Source organism: Alosa sapidissima, chromosome 10 (assembly GCF_018492685.1).
Source record: "Alosa sapidissima isolate fAloSap1 chromosome 10, fAloSap1.pri, whole genome shotgun sequence".
Lineage (NCBI taxonomy): Eukaryota > Metazoa > Chordata > Actinopteri > Clupeiformes > Clupeidae > Alosa > Alosa sapidissima.
Window position 1 is genome coordinate 36,617,848 of NC_055966.1, and position 19,437 is coordinate 36,637,284.

The 19,437-nt window shown below is 41.4% G+C and overlaps 1 protein-coding gene across 3 annotated transcripts in view; it reads left to right on the top strand.

Annotated features, from left to right (window-relative positions):
• LOC121721290 (cation channel sperm-associated protein subunit beta-like) overlaps positions 1 to 19,437 on the top strand; it is a 126,664-nt gene that overhangs the window by 40,261 nt on the left and 66,966 nt on the right. For all 3 annotated transcript variants that reach the window (XM_042108095.1, XM_042108096.1, XM_042108097.1), the window contains exon 16: positions 16,329 to 16,473. In XM_042108095.1, the coding sequence (XP_041964029.1) occupies positions 16,329 to 16,473 (145 nt within the window). The remainder of the gene's footprint in view (positions 1 to 16,328; positions 16,474 to 19,437) is intronic.

A 19,437-nucleotide genomic window follows, 5' to 3' on the forward strand; every position in this document is an offset into this window, starting at 1 on the left:
GAGCACAGTTCCCTGTGGCGCTCCGGTGCTGCAGATCACAGTGTCAGAGAGACAGTTCTTCAGTCTGACGAACTGTGGTCGCTCGGTCAGGTAATCTGTAATCCAGGTTACCAGGTGAGCGTCCACACCCATCTGCAAGAGCTTGTCTCCCAATCTGAGGGGCTGGATGGTGTTAAAAGCACTTGAGAAATCAAAGAACATGATTCTCACAGCACTTTTCCCCTTGTCCAGGTGGGAATGTGTCCTGTGTAGAAGATAAGTGATGGCATCGTCCACGCCCACTTTCTCCTGGTAAGCAAACTGTAACGGGTCTAGTGCATGGCGTACCTGGGGTCTGAGCATGCCTAAGACCAAACGCTCCATTGTCTTCATCACATGTGATGTAAGAGCGACAGGTCTGTAGTCATTAAGCTCACTAGGGTGTGGCTTCTTAGGGACAGGGGTGAGACATGATGTCTTCCACAGTGTTGGAACTTGTCCAAGGCGTAGGCTCAAATTGAAGATGTGCTTCAGTGGTTCCCCCAGTTCAGCAGCACAGGCCTTGAGTAGCCTTGGGCACAGTCTGTCAGGCCCAGCTGCTTTATTGCTGCGCAATTTCTTAAGTTGGACTGTCACTTGATCCTTTGTAATGGTGAGGGGTGTAAGGGGAGGGGAGGGGGAGGGGTGCACCTGGGATCTGTGTGTCTGATCACCTTATGTCACCTCATTGTTCGTGATCACCATGTGGGGGAGGGGTGCAAAATCCAGTGATGGTGGGGGTACGATAGCCTGTGATGATGGAGGTGAGTGTTGCGCTGGTATTGAGGGGGTGTGGGGGTGGGGGATGGTGGACAGACCACCGCCATTGGAGCTGGAGCAGGGGTCAAACCTGTTGTAGAAGTGGTTCAACTGGTTCGCCCTGTGCAGGTCCCCCTCCACAGAGCTGCTGTTCTTCTTCAGGCCAGTGATAACCTTCATGCAGTCCCATGTCTCCTTCAAGTTGTTTTCCTGCAGCTTCTGTTCCACCTTCTTTCTGTAATCCTCCTTAGCTTCCTTCAGCTTGAATTTGAGTTCCCCTTGCACGCGCCTCAGCTCTGCCATGTCCCCCTCTCTGAACGCCATCTTTTTCCTGTTGAGAAGGTTCTTGACATTGCTGGTTATCCAAGGCTTGTTGTTGGGAAAGCAGCGTACAGTTCTGGTGGGAACAACAATGTCCATGCAGAAGTTCAGGTAGTCAGTTGTGCACTGTGTGACCTCCTCCAAGTCCTCTCCATTCTGTAACGCACTCCCGTCAGTACACTCGAAGCAGTCTCCGTAGGACGGCTTTGAGAGTTGTTGGCTTTGAATGTCTAATTTAAAGTGGTTTTAGAGAATGAATATCAAGTGTGCAAGTTGAATACTTTAAAATTTCTAAAAAAGTAAACATTTCTAAAACAAAGGTTTGTTTTGGAATCGTTAGTGGAATCGTTAACGTTTGGATGTGTACGATTCCGATGGATCGGAACATTTGGAACCGGTTCCTTACCGATACCTGGAACCGATTCCCAAGCCTACTCAAGATGGCCTAATGGTGTAGCCTACCGTCTACGAAGACGTAGGTTAAAATACAACTATCTACAGTCATCCAAAAATGAATTGCCAGAGATAGGCTATGAAGGGAAAAAGTGCAGCATTTTAAACATGGCAAGATTATTTTTACCGGAACAGTTTGTTCTAATTTGTCTCGTGAAATTCGTGCTTGTGGACATCAATCACCTATCTTCTGTCCTTCTATTTCAAGTTATCATGAGTGTCATTTGATTAAATATATATTGACAAAATAAATGAAAACAGAATAGCCTTATGTGCTATAGCCCAGTGTTTCTCAAAGTGTGGTCCGGGGACCACTGGTGGTCCGCAAGTGATCCCAAGTGGTCCGCGAGCAGACGTGGTAAAATATAATATAGATTATAGTTGTTTGCCATATTGAACCAACTTGTATGTAAATCCAAACAGTTCTGCAACGCTGCCTATGTAAGTTATGCCAGTTTAAATCATATGAATCCTCTGACACAATAAATAAGATTTTGCACAGAAAATAAGCTACGTGGCTCAGTGAGTAAGCCTATTGTGTAAGTAACTATTTAAGTAGGTCTACTCTTCTCTTTAGCTAGGTGGTCCGTGAGGTTTTTTTTATTGATTAAGTAGTCCTTGGTCTGAAAAAGTTTGAGAAACACTGCTATAGTAGGGGGGGTGTTAATACCAAATACCACAATAGCCCTGATTTCCTGATGCAACAAGATGTTTTAAGCACTCCTGTGTAATTTTTTTGAAATTTTCTTCCAAACCCCCCCCCCCCCCAAAATTACTTTTTTAACCCTGAAAATGCGGTTTTTTTGCCATATTTCACAACTTTTCCACTTTTTGCCTATTACAACCGACAAATATTATCATGTTGGACCATTTAATGATCTCACATGTGTCATGTTATATCGTAAGAGTACTTTGCACAATGAAAAGTCTAATGTCAAGGTCATATTGTAGGTGAAAGGTCACCGAAATGCCTTTTCCCCCCAAAAAATCAATAACATTCCCACACTTTATCAAATCATGATTCTCGTCTAAATGTGTCACTGTACTGGCAGAAAAAGTTAAGTGTCATACAACTTAAGATATTTTGTTTCTAAAAAACACTCTCATGTGATGTGGCTTTTATTCAGTGACAAAACCCACATTCACCATAATTGAAGTTTGGCATGTCCAGTACTGACGAACTGCCCCGTAAGAAGGATATCATTGAATGCATGATGTATCTTCTTCACCCTGCAAGGGCCGGTAAAGTCCTGCGAACCAGGACTATGGCGGCAAAGATTCTCGCCTCTGTTTTAAAAGACCACTGGTTGTTCTGCAACATATACACCATTGGGGAGCAATACATTGCCAGCAGAATTGAAGCCCTTTACGGCTCCTATACACAGTGTGTTGCAGTGCTGGAGACGCATCCCATTCACTTTACATGGGCTTACGTCATCCGTTGCCGAACTGAATTGTGGGTCCGTTGCGTCGTGTTTCTCCCGTCGCTCGCATTGAGAAGTTCAGCTGTTGCTGCACCGACAGACGGCACCGGCCAATCAAGCCAATCGACGGACAGCACCAACCAATCAAATTACGGTTATACTTCAAGTAATTTGCATAGCTACCGTCGGGAACACCCACTTGATGGAACGCAACTGTGTGTAGAAGCCGTTATACCCGCTTCCTCGCCAATATGAATTGGCCACAGTCCAAACAAAGTGAGAAATGGAAAACTGACATGAAGGAGTACAATGGGGATATGGAAAATCTGTTGACATTTTTTGTGAGAACAAATCGGCACAAGTGTCCCAAGAAAACCTTTTTGGGGTCAAGATGGGGGTGAGAAATGGCAGTTCTTGCATTCCATGCGTAATGACCGCAAAGGTTACTGTGAGGAGCAGGTTGATAGAAAGTGGGAGCGAACAATAGAACGAAAGAATGCGAGGGAAAAGGCCCTGCAGCATGCAGAACAAGGAAGAGGAACGGAAGAGGGCTGATACAGCATTGGTTGGGTCAACATAGGAAGAAGCTATGAGGGAGGCAACCATAGAGACCACCACTGAATCTACTGATAGTATCTCAGAGCAGGTAAATACAGCAGATGATACCAGAGACTTTCTAATGTGGAGACACAGCACTCCATAGAAATGCATGGAAAATCCTCCATAGAAATGCATGGGGCTAGTTTGTAACGTTGTCTACACATATCCCACCCCTTCCTCGGCAAAACGTCGACATGTGAATACATTGAGCCAATCATGTGGTGTGATGTGAATACATTGAGCCAATCATATGGTGTGTTGTGAAGACATTGTGCCAATCATGTGTTGTGAACTCTCCGCTGGAGCAAGGTTGGTGTCGTGAAGCCTTGCGCACGCGCATTTCTGCTGAATAGGATGCCCAATGAGTGCCCAAAAAGCGTTGCAATATGGCCGCCGAGTGGAGGGACTTGCCTAAAAGGAATTTGATGATACATACAACCCTGCAACTGAGCAACTCCAGTCCAAAAGGAGAAAAGTACACGTTGCCACGGACACTGACAGCAATGACAGTGATAGAGAAGGTATCAGCATTTGCATAAATCTGCTCGTAAAACATCTCCACTGCTCAAGCTGAAGTGAACCATGTAGAACATTATGACTGAGGTCAACTTTGTTTTACATTGTGCATTGTAATGATCTCTGCTTAATGTTTCTTATTGAATGTAATTCTGGATCATTTTGGGTGACCTTTGACCTTTAATATGACCTTGAAATAGGATATTTTATAATGCAAACTATTCTCATGGCATGACATACCACATGAAAGACCATCAAAGGGCCCATAATGAACATTTCTCTACATTGAACTTAACAAAATGTTAGAATATTGTGTTTTTTTTTGCAAAAAATAGGCATTTTGAGCCATTTTTGTGACCTTTGACCTAAAATATGACCTTGACACTATACCCTTTGTAGTGCAAAGTGCTCTTACGGCATTGCATGCCACATGAAATACCTTTAAAGGACCCAGCATGAACATAAATCCACTATGTACTTTGAAAGTTGGCAAAAAACACACATTTTCAGGGTTGAAAAAGTAATTTTCAGGGTAGGGGGGGGGTTTTCGGGCTTGATTTGAAATGTTTTCACATCAATGTATTCCCAAGACATGGGAGCATTAGAAATCTGGGCTAAAGTTGAATCTGAACATTTTCATGAAATAACACCCCCCCCCCCCAGCTATAGCCTACAGCTCAGTTAGGCTAACTCCCGTATGTCAAAATAAACTGATTTTTGAGCTGAACTTAACACAGCAACCTCAAACACCACTGTTGAAGCTACTGCTTCAGTCATGTAAGAAATAAGCAGTTTATGAATTATCTTTACCCGTTTAATCAAGTCCACATGACTAAAATAACAGCATATGGGCTGAGCTAGCATAACAGCCTAATATAGCCGATGCTGCAATGAACTAGTAAAAAAGTTTCATACAATTAATGAACTTTATCACTCACATTCTGAGTTTTTTCTGGGTGGTTAATAATCCATGCAGATCGTCTTCTAATGAGTCATCGCTGTTATATGTTATAATATGTTACAGGATTCATGACTTTAACGACATTAATGTTACATGATGCTGACTGACGCTGGCTATGTACCGTTTTAACGTCTGCTGAGTCTACTGCCTACCAAAACCTGTCGCTGTTCAGTTCAAGTTAAATGATCAAATATTGTTTGATTTTGTGTCAACTTTCAGAGGGAAGAGAAGACTGTTCCTTTCTGGCCAAATTTCACAGCTTCTAAGAAAGTCTATCGTCTTCCTGTAAACCGAGTTTTGAACAGAGAAAAAAAGTTAGGCTACCATAGGCTGCAGGTTCTCCCATAACGTTATCGATACAGATCAATGCACCAAATCAGGGCGATTTTAGCGAAATAACGTTCCTGTGACAGGCTATTAAATATTGAACAATGAGATAATGTTTCATCATCACCTTTATTGATGCCTGAAATGTTGATATTGCTGAAATACAGAGATGTAGCCTACTGAGAGGCAGCTGCAGACAACGATGTCAATGGGTTCAACTTGTCCCTTGCCTACCAGGTGGATGTAGATTCTAAACAAAGCTATAGAACCTAGAATACGTCACATGAAAAACGTTAATACACATTCACATACATACAGGGCTCAAAGTATTCTGGCACCTTGCCGGATCTCCGATGTATGGCACAACTGCAGCCCCGACCACACACCTGGCTACCACCCCCCGACACTCAATTCACACTCATCATATGTGAACAGCATGTCTTTCAGAGGCAAAATGTCCCTAAAGCACCAGGCCCTGGTGGTGGTAACACCCTCCTGTCTCAGGGCCTGTGCTGTCCAGCTAGCACCAATCTTCACACAAATATTCAACAGATCACTGCAGCTGTGCGAATTCCCCTCATGCTTCAAAAGCTCCACCACCATCCCAGATCCCAAGAAACCCTCCATCACTGGACTGAATGACTACAGACCTGTGTCTTTGATCTCAGTCGCCATGAGGTTCTTTGAACGCCTGGTGCTGACCCACCTCAAAAACATCACAGGTCACCAGCTGGACCTCCTGCAGTTTGCCTAACTCATTTTTACCTTACTATCTCTTCTTGTACGATCCCTCAAGTCTGGAAAATGGCCTGTGTAACTCCTTTACACAAAGGTGGTGACAAAGGATAATTTAAATAACTATCGCCCAATTTCCAAACTACCCTACTTAGCAAAAGCACTGGAATCCTTAGTAAACAGCCAACTGAAATAATTTCTTTCAAGACACACACTATTAAATCCATGCCAATCTGGCTTCAGAGCAAAACACAACACGATCTCAGCTGCTACCTTGGTCACAAATGACATAATATCTGCCCTTAAAGGAGAATTTCGGTGTGATATTGACCTAAAGTGTGTTGAAACATGATACCGAGTGTGAACGTATGTCTCATAGCCCATCTCGGCTTGTCCCCTGCACTCCAAAATCTGGCGCTAGTTAGCCGATGCTACAGCTTTTTCAATGGTGTTGCTTCGGTATTGGGCTAGCCATGCAAATAAATCACTGTTTTACACCATTTACAAGGCTCAATGTATCTCCACACTTCATTGGTAGACTTCCGAGGGCCCTGACATTTAAAACGAGACATTGAGAACTTTAAAAAAGCACTGGTAGTTTACTTACAAGACGATTTATACAGACAGTATCTTCACGAAGTTTAGCGTTTGCAGCCATCTTGAATTTAGTCACAATAAGTCGAGCGACGAATAAGAATGAACAGGTATGATAAGGGATCAGATTCCAAAAATAATTCCGTGGAAATGCATGGATTCCAGTTGCTGCTACTGGAAGAAACATGACCCTTAAGGCTTAATTTCTCCTTAGGTAGGGGGTTTATTTAAGGGTGTTGCACAGAATACCTTAAATTGTTTCTTTAGTTAAGGAAAAACGTTAAAGGAATACTGTATTGAAAGGGATTTACCGTCACGAAAATTCTATTGAGATTGTTTAGCAGCTGTAACTAGCTGGCTAGTAGGTGATGTCGTTAGTTAGCAACCCACCGAACACAGTGAAGTTTAATGTTCTTATCATTCATCTCAGCTTAAGAATATTCGCTGAAATTATCCAGGTAGCAAGTAAAGTATGTTATAGACATGCACTGAGCAATACTATCTGGCTAGTTAGAAATGATCCTGACTTTCATCAGTGAACCAAAACAAACTTTTTTGTTAATGTTTTGCCTAGCGAACCGAACCGAAGCTCAGGCTAACAAGACATCCACATCCACATGAAGTCAACGTTTGCCTACCACTAACGTCATGTAAACCACACAATAACAATAAGGCCTGTTTCTGATAGGCCTATTTGAAAGAGTAAGCATATTAGCAGAGAGGTTTTATTTTAAATTGTATACTTTTCAAAAAAGTATAATTATTGCAAGGATACAAGGATACAAGGAAGTTTATTGTCACATGCATATAGTTACTGGAAGTAAGAAATGCAGTGAAATTATGTCTGGTGTCAACCTATTTGTGCAAAGTGGGGGGGTAAAAAGTGTAGTAGAAGAGGGGTTTAGTAGATTAAGTGGCAAGGGCTGCATAAGAAAGGTGGGGGAGGATTGGAATTGGGGGGGGGGGGGGGGGGCACCAACAAGGAGCACCCAAGAGCAACAGGGGCAAGGAAAAACTCCCTTATCAAGGAAGAAACCTTGGGCAGATCCACGGCTCAAGGGGCTAACCCAACTGCCAGGGGTCTTGGTGTGTGTGTTGGGGGGATGACAGGGGAGATGGGATAGTGTGCTGTGTATGTGGGGAGAGGGCAGTGTGCAATATGTGTGTTGGAGAAGCTGTGTATTGGGGGGGGGGGGGGGGGGGGGGGGCAGTGTGCTGTAAGTGTGTTGGGGATGTGTGTTGGAGAAGCTTCCTGATGAAATAATGTGCTGTGTATGTAGGGGAGAGGGGGGGGGGGGGGGGCAGTGTACTGCAAGTATGGTGAAGGGACTTACTATTGCAAGCAGAGTACTGTATGTATGATGTATGTGAGTGATGAAGATGTGTGTGTGGGCGGGAGGGGAGTGTAGCAGTGACTGTGTGTGTGTGTGTGTGTAGTGTGTGTGTGGGTAGGTGGGGGCAGTGTGCTGTAAGTATGTAGATGATGTGTGTTGAAGAAGATCCTGAAGACAATGTGCTGTGTATGTAGGGAGGGGGGGCAGTGTGCAGCAAGTAGAGGAGGCTTACTGTAGCAAGCAGTGTGCTGTATGTATGTGAGGTGATGACAGTGATGATGTAAGTGTGTGTGTTTTTTGTGTGTGTGTTGAGGATGGGGGTGGCGTGGGGCGGGGGGGCAGAAAGGCTAGGCAATCAAGGACATGGGTAGATGGAGGAGAAATCAAAAATAATAAATAAAAAGTTCTATGGAGATGTGCAAAAGTTGGAGAAAGTCAGATATGTGTGTGTGTGTGTTTTGACGTGTGATGAAATAATAAAATAAATAACGTGTGATGAAATAAGGTCTGTAGCATAGGGTGAGGGATGTAAAAGTGAAAGTCTTGTTGGTGTGTGTATGTGTGTGTGTGTGTGTGTGTGGGGGGGGGGGGGTCATGAGTGCTGAGGAGTGAATGAGTGCAAAGTTAGTATAGTGTGAGTTCAGAGTTGGGAAATGTTTGAGAGTGCTGAGGAGTGAATGTGTGCAAAGTCAGTATAGTGTGAGTTCAGAGTTCGGATGGCCTGAGGATAAAAACTTCTCCTGAGTCTCTCAGTTCTGGCTTTGTGACTACATAGGCGTCTTCTTGATTTCAGCGGTAGGAATAATCCATTGTTAGGATGAGAAGAGTCCTTCAGAATCTTTTGGGCTCTTAGGAGTACTCTTCTGGAATAGATATCTTGTAGAGCAGGGAGTTGAGTTCTTATAGTACGTTCAGCTGAGCGCACTACTCTCTGCAGAGTACTACAATCTCTAACTGTGGAGTTCCCATACCAGGTGATGATGCTACCAGTTAGAACACTCTCAACCGCTGAAGTGTAGAAGGCCTTCATGATGGATGTAGAAACGTTGAATTTCCTTAGCTGACGAAGAAAGTAGAGTGGTTGTCTGGACTTCTTCAGAACATATTGAGTGTTAACAGTCCATGTTAGGTCTTCAGTAATGTGGACACCAAGGTATTTAAAACTTGTGACTCTCTCTACAGGTTGTCCGCTGATCATTAGTGGGGTGTAACTGTAGTTCTGCTGCTGCCTTCTGTAATCCACTACCATTTCCTTGGTTTTATTGATATTCAGTGTCAAGCTGTTAGATTGACACCACTGTGCCACCTCATCAACCTGATCCAAGTAGAGCTGTTCATTGTTGTTACTAATCAGGCCCAAGATCACTGCAAGTTGCACTACTTTTTGTATTGGTTTTATATGTATTGTATTGGTATATAAGATGTTTGGGAAATTTGCACAGTAAAAGTTCTGTATTTTGACTGCAATTGTCTTTGCATTCTGATTAGATTCTTCATTAGAATCATGAGTGGCTCTTTGTAAACAGCATCATTTTCTGGGGGCATGCAAAACTGCATTACCACTAGTCAGTGTGGAGTTATTCTACATCATGACAGTAAAATAGACCATCCTTACTCAATGTACTGCAGCAATTCCTCTCCCAACTTGTAGAAAATGTAGTAAAACTACTACTATTTAATAGTCCTTCCTCTGTCTCTTGGTGCCCTACACACAGAGTGCGTGATGCGTGTGGTGGTAACAGCAGCACTGATCACTGTGCTTTGCCCGTTTGTGTCCACTATGTGTTTTGTTTTTTTTTCGTCACAGAAGTGAAAGCATCTATGGGGTGAATGGTCCACGATCAGGAAATTTATTTTTTGACTCGAGACATGTCAAGTCATTACAAGTCAAAGAGGCAAAGTCCGAGTCAAGTCTCGAGTGAATAGTATTCAAGTCCAAGTCGAGTCGCAAGTCAGGGCGAATTTTATCAAGTCGAGTCTGAAGTCATTAAAATCATGACTCGAGTCTGAGTCGAGTCCAAGTCGTGTGACTCGTCCACATGTCTTCCCTTAACAGTAGAAAGCATTGTGCTGCCCTCATTTGTCGAAAGCATTCGATACAGTCGACCATACTTTGCTCGTACAAAAACTAAAAGACATAGTTTTGAAACCAGCTATTAGTATTAGAATCAAAACCTGTCTCTCAGATAGATTTCAATGTGTTAAATCATGGAATGTAAAGTCTGACTTCCTGCAGATAACAAAGGGTGTCCCTCAAGGCTTTTTACCTTTTTTACCCTTTTTTACGATTTACATTAGTGAAATAGCTTCCTTTCTGAAAAACGGTCATGTCCATCTCTAGGCTGATGATACTATAATATACTGTATTGCTGACTCTATCAAACTTACCATGAAAAATCTGTAACAATCCTTTAGTGCTCTACACAGGAAGCCCTGACTGATCTTAAATTGGTTTAAAATGCAGACAAAACAAAATGTATGTCAGAAGCACTGACAAAATGTTGCCAGAAGCACTGACCCAAATTACTTTTTACTGTTGAAGGTCATAATATTAAACAAGTCTCTGAATATAAGTATCTGGGAATCTGGCTTGATGAAAAGTTCTCTTTCCATATTAACTATCTTACCAAAAAGCTTAGGCAAAAGATTGGTCTCCTGTATAGAAACAAATTAAGCCTTGTTCACCTAGCATAGCTATACAGCATAGACGTAGCGATTCCCTACCGAGACAACCAGCCATGCAACTTCCCAGAGTGGCGCCCCCCCAAAACTCACGAGAATCTGAAACATTAGGCTACCTTGCCAGTAGATATAGCTCTTTGGAGTTTTTGCCAGAGCCATATAAAGGTAGAGTTGCGACAATGGGTGTTTAACCCTTAGAACCCGATTGACGCAAAGTGCGTCAAAAAACACACCCTTTCTTCTCTGTTACATTGTTCCAGAACTGTTCATCGCAGCGAGATGAAACCTTTATTGCGTGACAGAGCAGAAGTGGGGCTTTCCAACGAGACTACACACTTATCTGTACGATCAAGTATGAAAATTAATTAAAATTGCATCATATTTACAGTCTATACTTCCTGCGCACCCATTACTCTCGTTTGAATTACTCGCGAACCCGTGATCACATAGATATGGCAAGCATATCAGATGAAAGAGGAGACACAGGGCTATCCATTGGTACCATGTATATAGATCCTTCTGGCTTATAAAAACAGACGAAGTGGCTGCAAAATAATAACGTCATGTACACAAACCAACGCTGCACACCCATTACTCTCGTTTGAATTACTCGCGGACCCTTGATCGGATAGATATGCCACGCATGTCAGATGAAAGAGAAGACTCGGAGCTATTATTTGATACCCCGTACATCCTTCTGGGTTATAAAACAGACGAAGTGACAGCAAAATAATAACTTCATATAGCTGGACTTACCCCACGTTTTTGTCTGGTTTTGTGGCAAAGCATGTTTATAATCCCAACGCTATCGTGTGTTTGTCTATGGCAAAGCATGTTCATAATCCGGTTTTGAGATCTTAGCAAATTCCTGCATGGCATCCAATTCAAGGCTCACATTGCATCCCAATTTGTTCAACAAAGAAACACCTTTTTTGCCTTTACTTTGTTCATGGCAATGCAGTAAAAAGTTGAGAATCATTATGAGTGCATACACCATAGGCACGCAGGCTAACACGCAACCTCGGGTCAAGTCAGGTCAGATCAGTTTGTGTCATAGATATGGAGCGCAGGTCATTTTTCATCACTAAATAAAAAAAGGCATTTATTTCCGTAAATCACACACCACATATTTCTGTAAATTGCTCAGCCCCAGAGTATCCCTCCAACATGGCAATTGTAATGCCTGATTCAGGACAGTCTGCCCTACACACACCCGAAATGCATGTATAGCTATGAGCTTGCTGTGGTGAGATACATGTCAAAATATAAGAATTTTTATAATACGCTTTTTATATTTTAATTCTTTAAAAATCTAAATAAAATCAATGCTAGTGCTACATGAAATTATGCCAGATATGGCTAGCCTAGACTCTGCTGAAAAAAACGATATATAATATGTGTGTGTGGCACTTGACCAGAGTAAATCCTTATGAATAAAGGTAGTGAAAATGCCCTAAAAACAGCTTAGGGTTCTAAGGGTTAAAATTCGTTAAAGTCACATGATTCATGTAAAGTTCAAAAAGTTCAAGGAAGTGATTGACAATGGATTAGAATGCATTAAATAAGCTACTGTTCAATGAGAGACAGAGCCACAATTTTGGGTAATTGACAGCCAATAAATGTATTGATTTAACACAGTGTAATTATTTTGTAAACTGTGTAGTTATCCTACTATTACAACAATATTAAATTAAATTCCAGACCGTAGCCTGCTAAATATCGGAAGGTGACCTTTTTTTCTCCCTTTTACGTATGTGTCACTTAATATTAATTTCTGTACAAAACCAAGACAGGAGATTCTTTAGAAAACACAATAGTACCAATAACAATAGCAGGCATAAGTGTAGCCTAGGCCTATCTAAATTATCGTTATTAAAAAAATTACCTCGTACAGTGACTCGAAGAGCTGTAAACAGTGTTTTTGAGACTGTGTGTAGCCTACAAAAGCGCATGGAGCTCTAGTGACATTTTAATTTTACAACGAGAAACTGTAACACAGCTAGTCTAAGTCTAACATTAACTTTAGTTTTCTCCCCAACGTTTTCTCTGGTAGTTCTTCACTGATCTGAGCTAACCCAGCCGGCACACGACCGACCTTCAACGTTGAAATATAGGGGAAATAACGTCAGTTGTTGCGTCAATGTTGAAACAATGTTTAAAGGAGCCGTATGTAAGAAAAATATTTCAATTAATCATAAAATGGCCCTGATATTTCACTAGACATGAAGAAATCATGTTCATTTCAAATACTTATATCACTGACAACAGTAGTCCGGCCAGGATATTGTCATTTAAAAAGTGAAGTTGCAGCCCTCAACAGATGTTGATGTTGTGTTTTGTCATGTCATGTTGTGTTTTGGCCTGATGCGCCACCCTCCACCTATCTACTAATCACGAAGTCAGTAGTGTTTCGCCATCCGGGTTGGCAACCTCGAGTCAGGGGGGAGGGGGAGGGGATACACCGCTCTTCAGTATTTTGAAAGTGATTGCCGTACCAGTTTTGGCCACAATCTTACATATGGTTCCTTTAATGCTAAATGGTTGTAAAAGGGTATGTAGACAAACATTGAAACAATGTTGGTTGTGAAAAGGTCAAGAAAATCAATGTTGAATTATAGGTGAAATAATGTCAGTTGTTGTGTCAATGTTGAAACACTGTTTTAATGCTAATTGTAAAATGTTGACAAATGGTTGTAAAATAAGAAATCAAGGAAATCAGCACCAATGTTGAAATGGCGGATGTTGAAATAATGTTGCAATATCAACGTTGATTCAATTTGCAAATCCAACACATAATTCAACGTTGATTCACCCGTTATAACATTTTTTTAAAAACGTTTATAACGTTTATTTACCGTTGAATCAATGTTGAAATGCCAGCAGGGAATGAGCGAACTACCTTAAGTAGCTAGCATCTCGGGAGAATAAAAAAAAAGTTTAAAAGTTTTCTAACATCTCTCCAGTGTAATGGTGGGCATGTTAAGTTAACCGTAGCATTACTTACACAGTAGCCTAACCCCATGGTAATGCAAGTGATCATAATAACATATAAAACGTGATATAGTCCTTGATAAATAACCAGGCTATGAACTCATAAACAACAGCATTTTGTCACCGTTTGTCATTCATCATGCTGTTAATACAGCATTAAGATGCTAGGCTAAAGAGCTTGAGATTCAGAGAACCTGCATGGTTGTGCTCATCCTGTCAGAAAATAGCAATTTGATCAGTGATCATGCATCATATCAGCGCAAGCTTGGTTTGAAACTTTCTGGGGATGGGGTTTACACGATCCTTCACTGGGTGCCTGCTGTGTTAATATGACCGTGCTGATGCCAACAGCTGCAGCTCCCTCAAATCTGTATAGGTTCTCATGCATATTAGGCTAGCTTTTGCCAATGAAAATGAATGCAACATAAAAAAAACAGTCCTGCTCCTAACTGAAGAAATGTTTACGTTACCAACAATGTTAACAACAAACTCAGCTTCACTGCTGCAAACAAAGTTGGCTGTATGCTTCGCCATAAGAGAGTAAAGAACCACCTTCTTTCCAGGGTTCCCGCGGGTCCTTAAAAAGTCTTAAATACAACTTTCGGTTTTTAAGGCCTAAAAAAGTCTTAAATTGTCTGGAATGTCTTGAATTTTCGAAAAGGAGGTATTAAATTTGTGTATGGGACCGCCAGCGAGTGTGAGAGAGCGAGTGAAATGTCTCCATCTGGTTTTGTGTATTTTTTTAAACGGAATTGTATAAGTGACTATAAGGCTACTGAAGGAAGTGTAGTGGTTGCAGAGTGAAGATGTTTTCACGGGTGTCGTTAAAGGTGTGAAAATGGTAAGAATATGTAAAAATATGCCTTACGTTTTCGTGGTAGGCTATAGCCGAGGCCTGAGAGATATGTAGGCCTAGGTAGCCTACGCAAGCGGTAGAGTGAGCGGGAGAAAGAGCTGCAAGCCAGTTAGCGATAGGGTGACCATACGTTCGGATTTAGGCCGGACAGTTTAAAAGTCCTGTCCAGCGCAGCCTCAAGCCGGACGCTCATTTGTCCTCCTTTTTGGAGTTGCGCTGGGCTTCTAGAATCTTTGCTCGGACGCAGCATCATTTCACAAACTATGGACGTGAAGACTGCTGGTCAAATTATGCGTGGTGCTTCTGTCACTCATCTGATAATTTGCTGCGCAATTTATGAAGGAACCGCGGACCGACAGAAAAAGAAAACAAACATTTTCTCAATCAGGAGGAAATACACATTAAGTTGATCTGTTTGCATCTCTCCAGCCTGTTTTGCTGGCCTAGCCTAAGTAAATATCTGTCTACTGTAAGTTAGCTGCAGCTTGCTTGCCAACCTTTCCCAGTACTTCACAAAAGTTGTGAAATATAACCGCATATTTTTTCTGAATGTCGGCGACTGGCTACATAAAAAAACGCATCTGTAAGTGTATTCATAATACGTGCGTGCTTGAGATGAAACCAGCAGTTTTTCAGCAGGAACATGCGAGGAGGGGGTTTAACTTTTCCCATACATTTTTTTAAAACAAGTCAATGGTTTACAATGTTTCAGTGAATCTTTGGTTGGTTTAAATACAACTGGTGTGCAAAATGTAAATTAGTGGATTACCTTTGATTTGCTGTGCTATGGGACAATAGATGCCTAAGTTAGTAGGCCTATTACAACATTTAAATAGCTTAGTCTACCTTTGAAAAAAATATTGAAGGGAATCCAGTCCAGTAAACATGTCTTTGTCAAGTAGCCTAGGCTACTACAAACACAGATGAAGAACAGTCAGCCTCAGCCAGTAGCACAACCAAATATGTACAGCCAGCTTCAAAAGAAGCAGCCCAGACCCTAAAATTGGGCATTCATAGCTGTGACGGTAATTCACACACAATTATTTTCTTTCACCAAAATATATTTGGTAACTTCTGTAGACATCCCAAATGGGGTGGGTGTTAAAATTAGTAGAAAAAAGTTTTAAGTTGTATCTTTTTTGCCGTGGTATAGTCTTAATTTTTCTATTTAGATGTCTTGAAAAGGTCTAAAAGTCTTTAAATTTGCACTTGGAAAATGTGCAGATACCCTGTCTTTCACTTTTCAATTAAATTAAAAAGTGACAGGTGGGCGGGACTTCCGGTTGATTAAGGCGGGACTTCCAGCAAAGGTATTTGATTTCCGGTGAGAGCAGGACATCCGGGTTTTGAACTTGTCATCAATGGAGTCTGACAGGTTGTTTGAATGTGGTGGGGTGCTTTTGTATGAGTCATGTGTCTGGGGGAGGGGACTGTGTGGGTGTGTGTGTCTGCGGGGAGATAGTGAATTTGACAGTTTTGTAGGTTTCAGTGTCATTTTTGTACTTTTTATGATCATTTTGTATGTTTTTTTTAGTCATTTCGTGTTTTTTTTGGCCAGCTAGCCTTGTGATAACAAAATCTTTACCTTTTGTTTTTCCACTGAAAGTTATCCACATATCAAACGATTAAATACAGTTGTGGAGGAATAGTTTTGGTGAAGCAGTTGCACTATATCCCATTTTTGCTGCCTTTAAACCACTTAAATCCATAGCCTAGATGACCTTTAATCCCTGTATTTGTGTGTGTGTGTGTTTTAGGTGTGGTCATCCTCAGACCGAGGCTTTAGCTTTACAAAAATCTTGAACATGGACGACGACATCATAATGGATGTGCTGAGCTGCACCTACAACAGTATAGTGGTGATGCTGAGCGATAAGGGCACCATTTTCCTCATGAAAGCAGGTTAGCTGCACATGCATACCTACAGTACACAGGCACGCATACACACACACACACACACACACACACACACACACACATACACACACACACACACACACACACACAAATTCAGTAAAAGGAGCAAAGTTACAGAAAAGCTATTGCCCACACTTCACTTCCTCCAGTTGCTCTCTGTATGGGGGTATGTCACAAACATCTTTCCCTGCTACTACTCTCTTTGATTATTATTCACTGCCACTGGCCCGTCTGTATTTGGGGTGTGTCACGGGAAAAAAAATAGTGTCACTGAGGTTCATTTGAATATAGAAGTGATGTGAAACAACTACATCAAAACGTTTTCCTTTGCATTTCTTAATCTATAACAGTTGCAAGCTCATTTTCATCCCTGGCCACATCAGCATTATGGTTGCCCTGGAAAACCCGGTTGTAACTGAAAGACTATGTAAATGTATCATAGTATTCACACAGTTTTTGGACAATTGCCTTTTCATTCTATTATTATTGATTACCAACAAATTAACTAGCTTTGAAAGTAGAACTTCAAATGCATTTCCTTAGGGATGCACCGATATATCGGCAGGATACCGGTATCGGCCGATAAGGGCCTTTTTTGCTGCCATCGGCCATCTATATGCTGGCCACGACTAAATCGCTGATAAGCGTCGCCAACCTATTCTAAGAGTGCAGATCTGAAAACTCTCCATAAGGAGTTACAGAGGGATATGCAAGATTAAAGTTATTTTCTTCTCTCTCTAGGGCCTAAATTTCACTGCGGGATTGCGGGTATTGCGCATAATTTGTCCCGCAACTCTAGCCATCATAATGCGAGAAATTTCCGCATACACTTTACAGCAGGGGTCTCAAACTCCCGGTCCGCGGGCCAAATCCGGCCCAATTTCGGCCCGTGACGTATATCAAAATAATAATGTAATCCGGCCCTTGAGGGTATTTTTAATTGCGACAAACAACGATACTGATTAAAATAGACGATAGATCCAAGTAAGGTGACAAATCTCATTTGTACTCTCCTCCACTATTTGCTAGACATCCAGAGCTTGATTCAAACCCAAAATCGCTGCACAAAGTTTTCAGGAAATACTTGTATTACACGCGAGAAACACAAAGACGTGCATTTGTAATGACGCGATAGCATGCAGGCCATAGTTTTGCACAAGTTATAGCATAAATAGGCCTACACCAAATGTTGAAAAACGTCTTAGATAGGCTATGTTATTCACCTATTCTGATTCTGAAGGAGAATATCCTTTTGTGGATTATGATCGATCGTCTATTGACAGTGATAGTCACGGTGAGTCATGTGAATGGAGGTGCGTCTTTGCGTGTATACGGTGTCCACTAAGCATACCATGCTTATTTCGACCCTCTGCTCAACATAACTTGGAGGTTGCAGTGGTAATCGTGATGATAAGTGTCTGTAATGGACGTGGTACAGACAGCAGGGCTAGTAGAAATAGGGCTCTGAAGAACTAAAAGTCACCCGCGATAGGAACTGATTTGACCAGGATACTTTATTGTAGGTCTTGTGGTTATAGGCTAGTAATAGGGCCATCCTTAAAAATATTCTTGTTTGCAGTATCAGCCAAAAAAAAAATAAAAAAATGGGTCGGTAGGTAGGTCAATATTTTTCTTTTCAAGATTCAGAGTAAAAAAAGAGTAAAATTTTGGTCATGGTGATTACGTAGGTATGAATTTACACAAATGTGCATATTGTGACGTAACTGACTGGGTCTTCAACCTGTGCCTTCAGGCGCACCATTGCAAACCTCATTCTGATGCAGGTTATATAGACCAGCCTTTCTCAAACTTCTTTGACCTGAGGCCCGGTCATGGCAGACTTTGGGGTCATAGGGCTCATCTACATGTACCCAGAAAGAAGGCTACTAGAAGGGATGGGAAAAGATCTGGGCACAGTTCTTCAAGAACTTTGTGCCAAGTAAAAGCGTTATCAGTTTGTGTGAATGAAACGAAGCGTAGGCCATAGTGTGACATGCGTAAAACCAATGGTGTAGAGATGACGCCACAGGGTTTTATTTAAGTGAGCCTACGTTTGCATGTAGGCAATTTATATTCACAATACTTAGGCCTACTAAAATAAATATTATTTTATTGCATTTGTATTGGTTGTTTAGAGTAAAAAAAACAATCGGTCGGTATTAACGCAAGTTTACAACTGGCAAGTCGGTCGGCCTAAAAGGAAAAAAAATATTTGGGTCGGTTCTAAATTGACAGGGTTGGTCGGGTTACGGCAAACGAAAATATTTTTGATGGCCTAGTTTACTATTGTTGGTATACATCTTAGGTGTTTTCCTGTTATGTGGGTAATATGACAAAAAAGAAAGTAAACCTGCTCAAATATGTTCATCCAGTATTTACTGAAAGGTGCATCATTTGAGGTGCTTGTCATCCAGTGGCAAATTAGATGGGTAAATTTACCCCCTTCATAAACTTTTGTTTATACTCTTTATACTTTTTACATTTACAGTAGGACTTTATCTCTGACCACTTTCAAGACATGGCCTTTTGAATTTTTGATATAAAAATCCAATGGTGTTGCTTTCTTAACCCTGACACCTTGTTTGCCAGGTTTAAAAAAAGTTATGAGAGGAAAATATTTTTATTTGGTGTGAAACACACACATAGGCCTACCTGTTTCTATGCTTTTTTGTTTGTTTTTATCATTTGTATTAATATTTATTTTATCATTATTTTATGTATAAGCTAAGGTTGCTAGCACAGGTGTCTAAAATTGGATTAAAAAAAAGACTTGCACTTTCTGTTTGTAGTTTTGAGTTTGAAAATACAGTATTTAAAAAAATCAATGCATTTTAGGAAATAGCCGTTCTTTTTTGTATTATTCTTTAACACTGACGTGGCCCTCCAATCAGATGACGTTGGCAGAAGTGGCCCTCAGCTCATTTGAGTTTGAGACCCCTGCTTTACAGC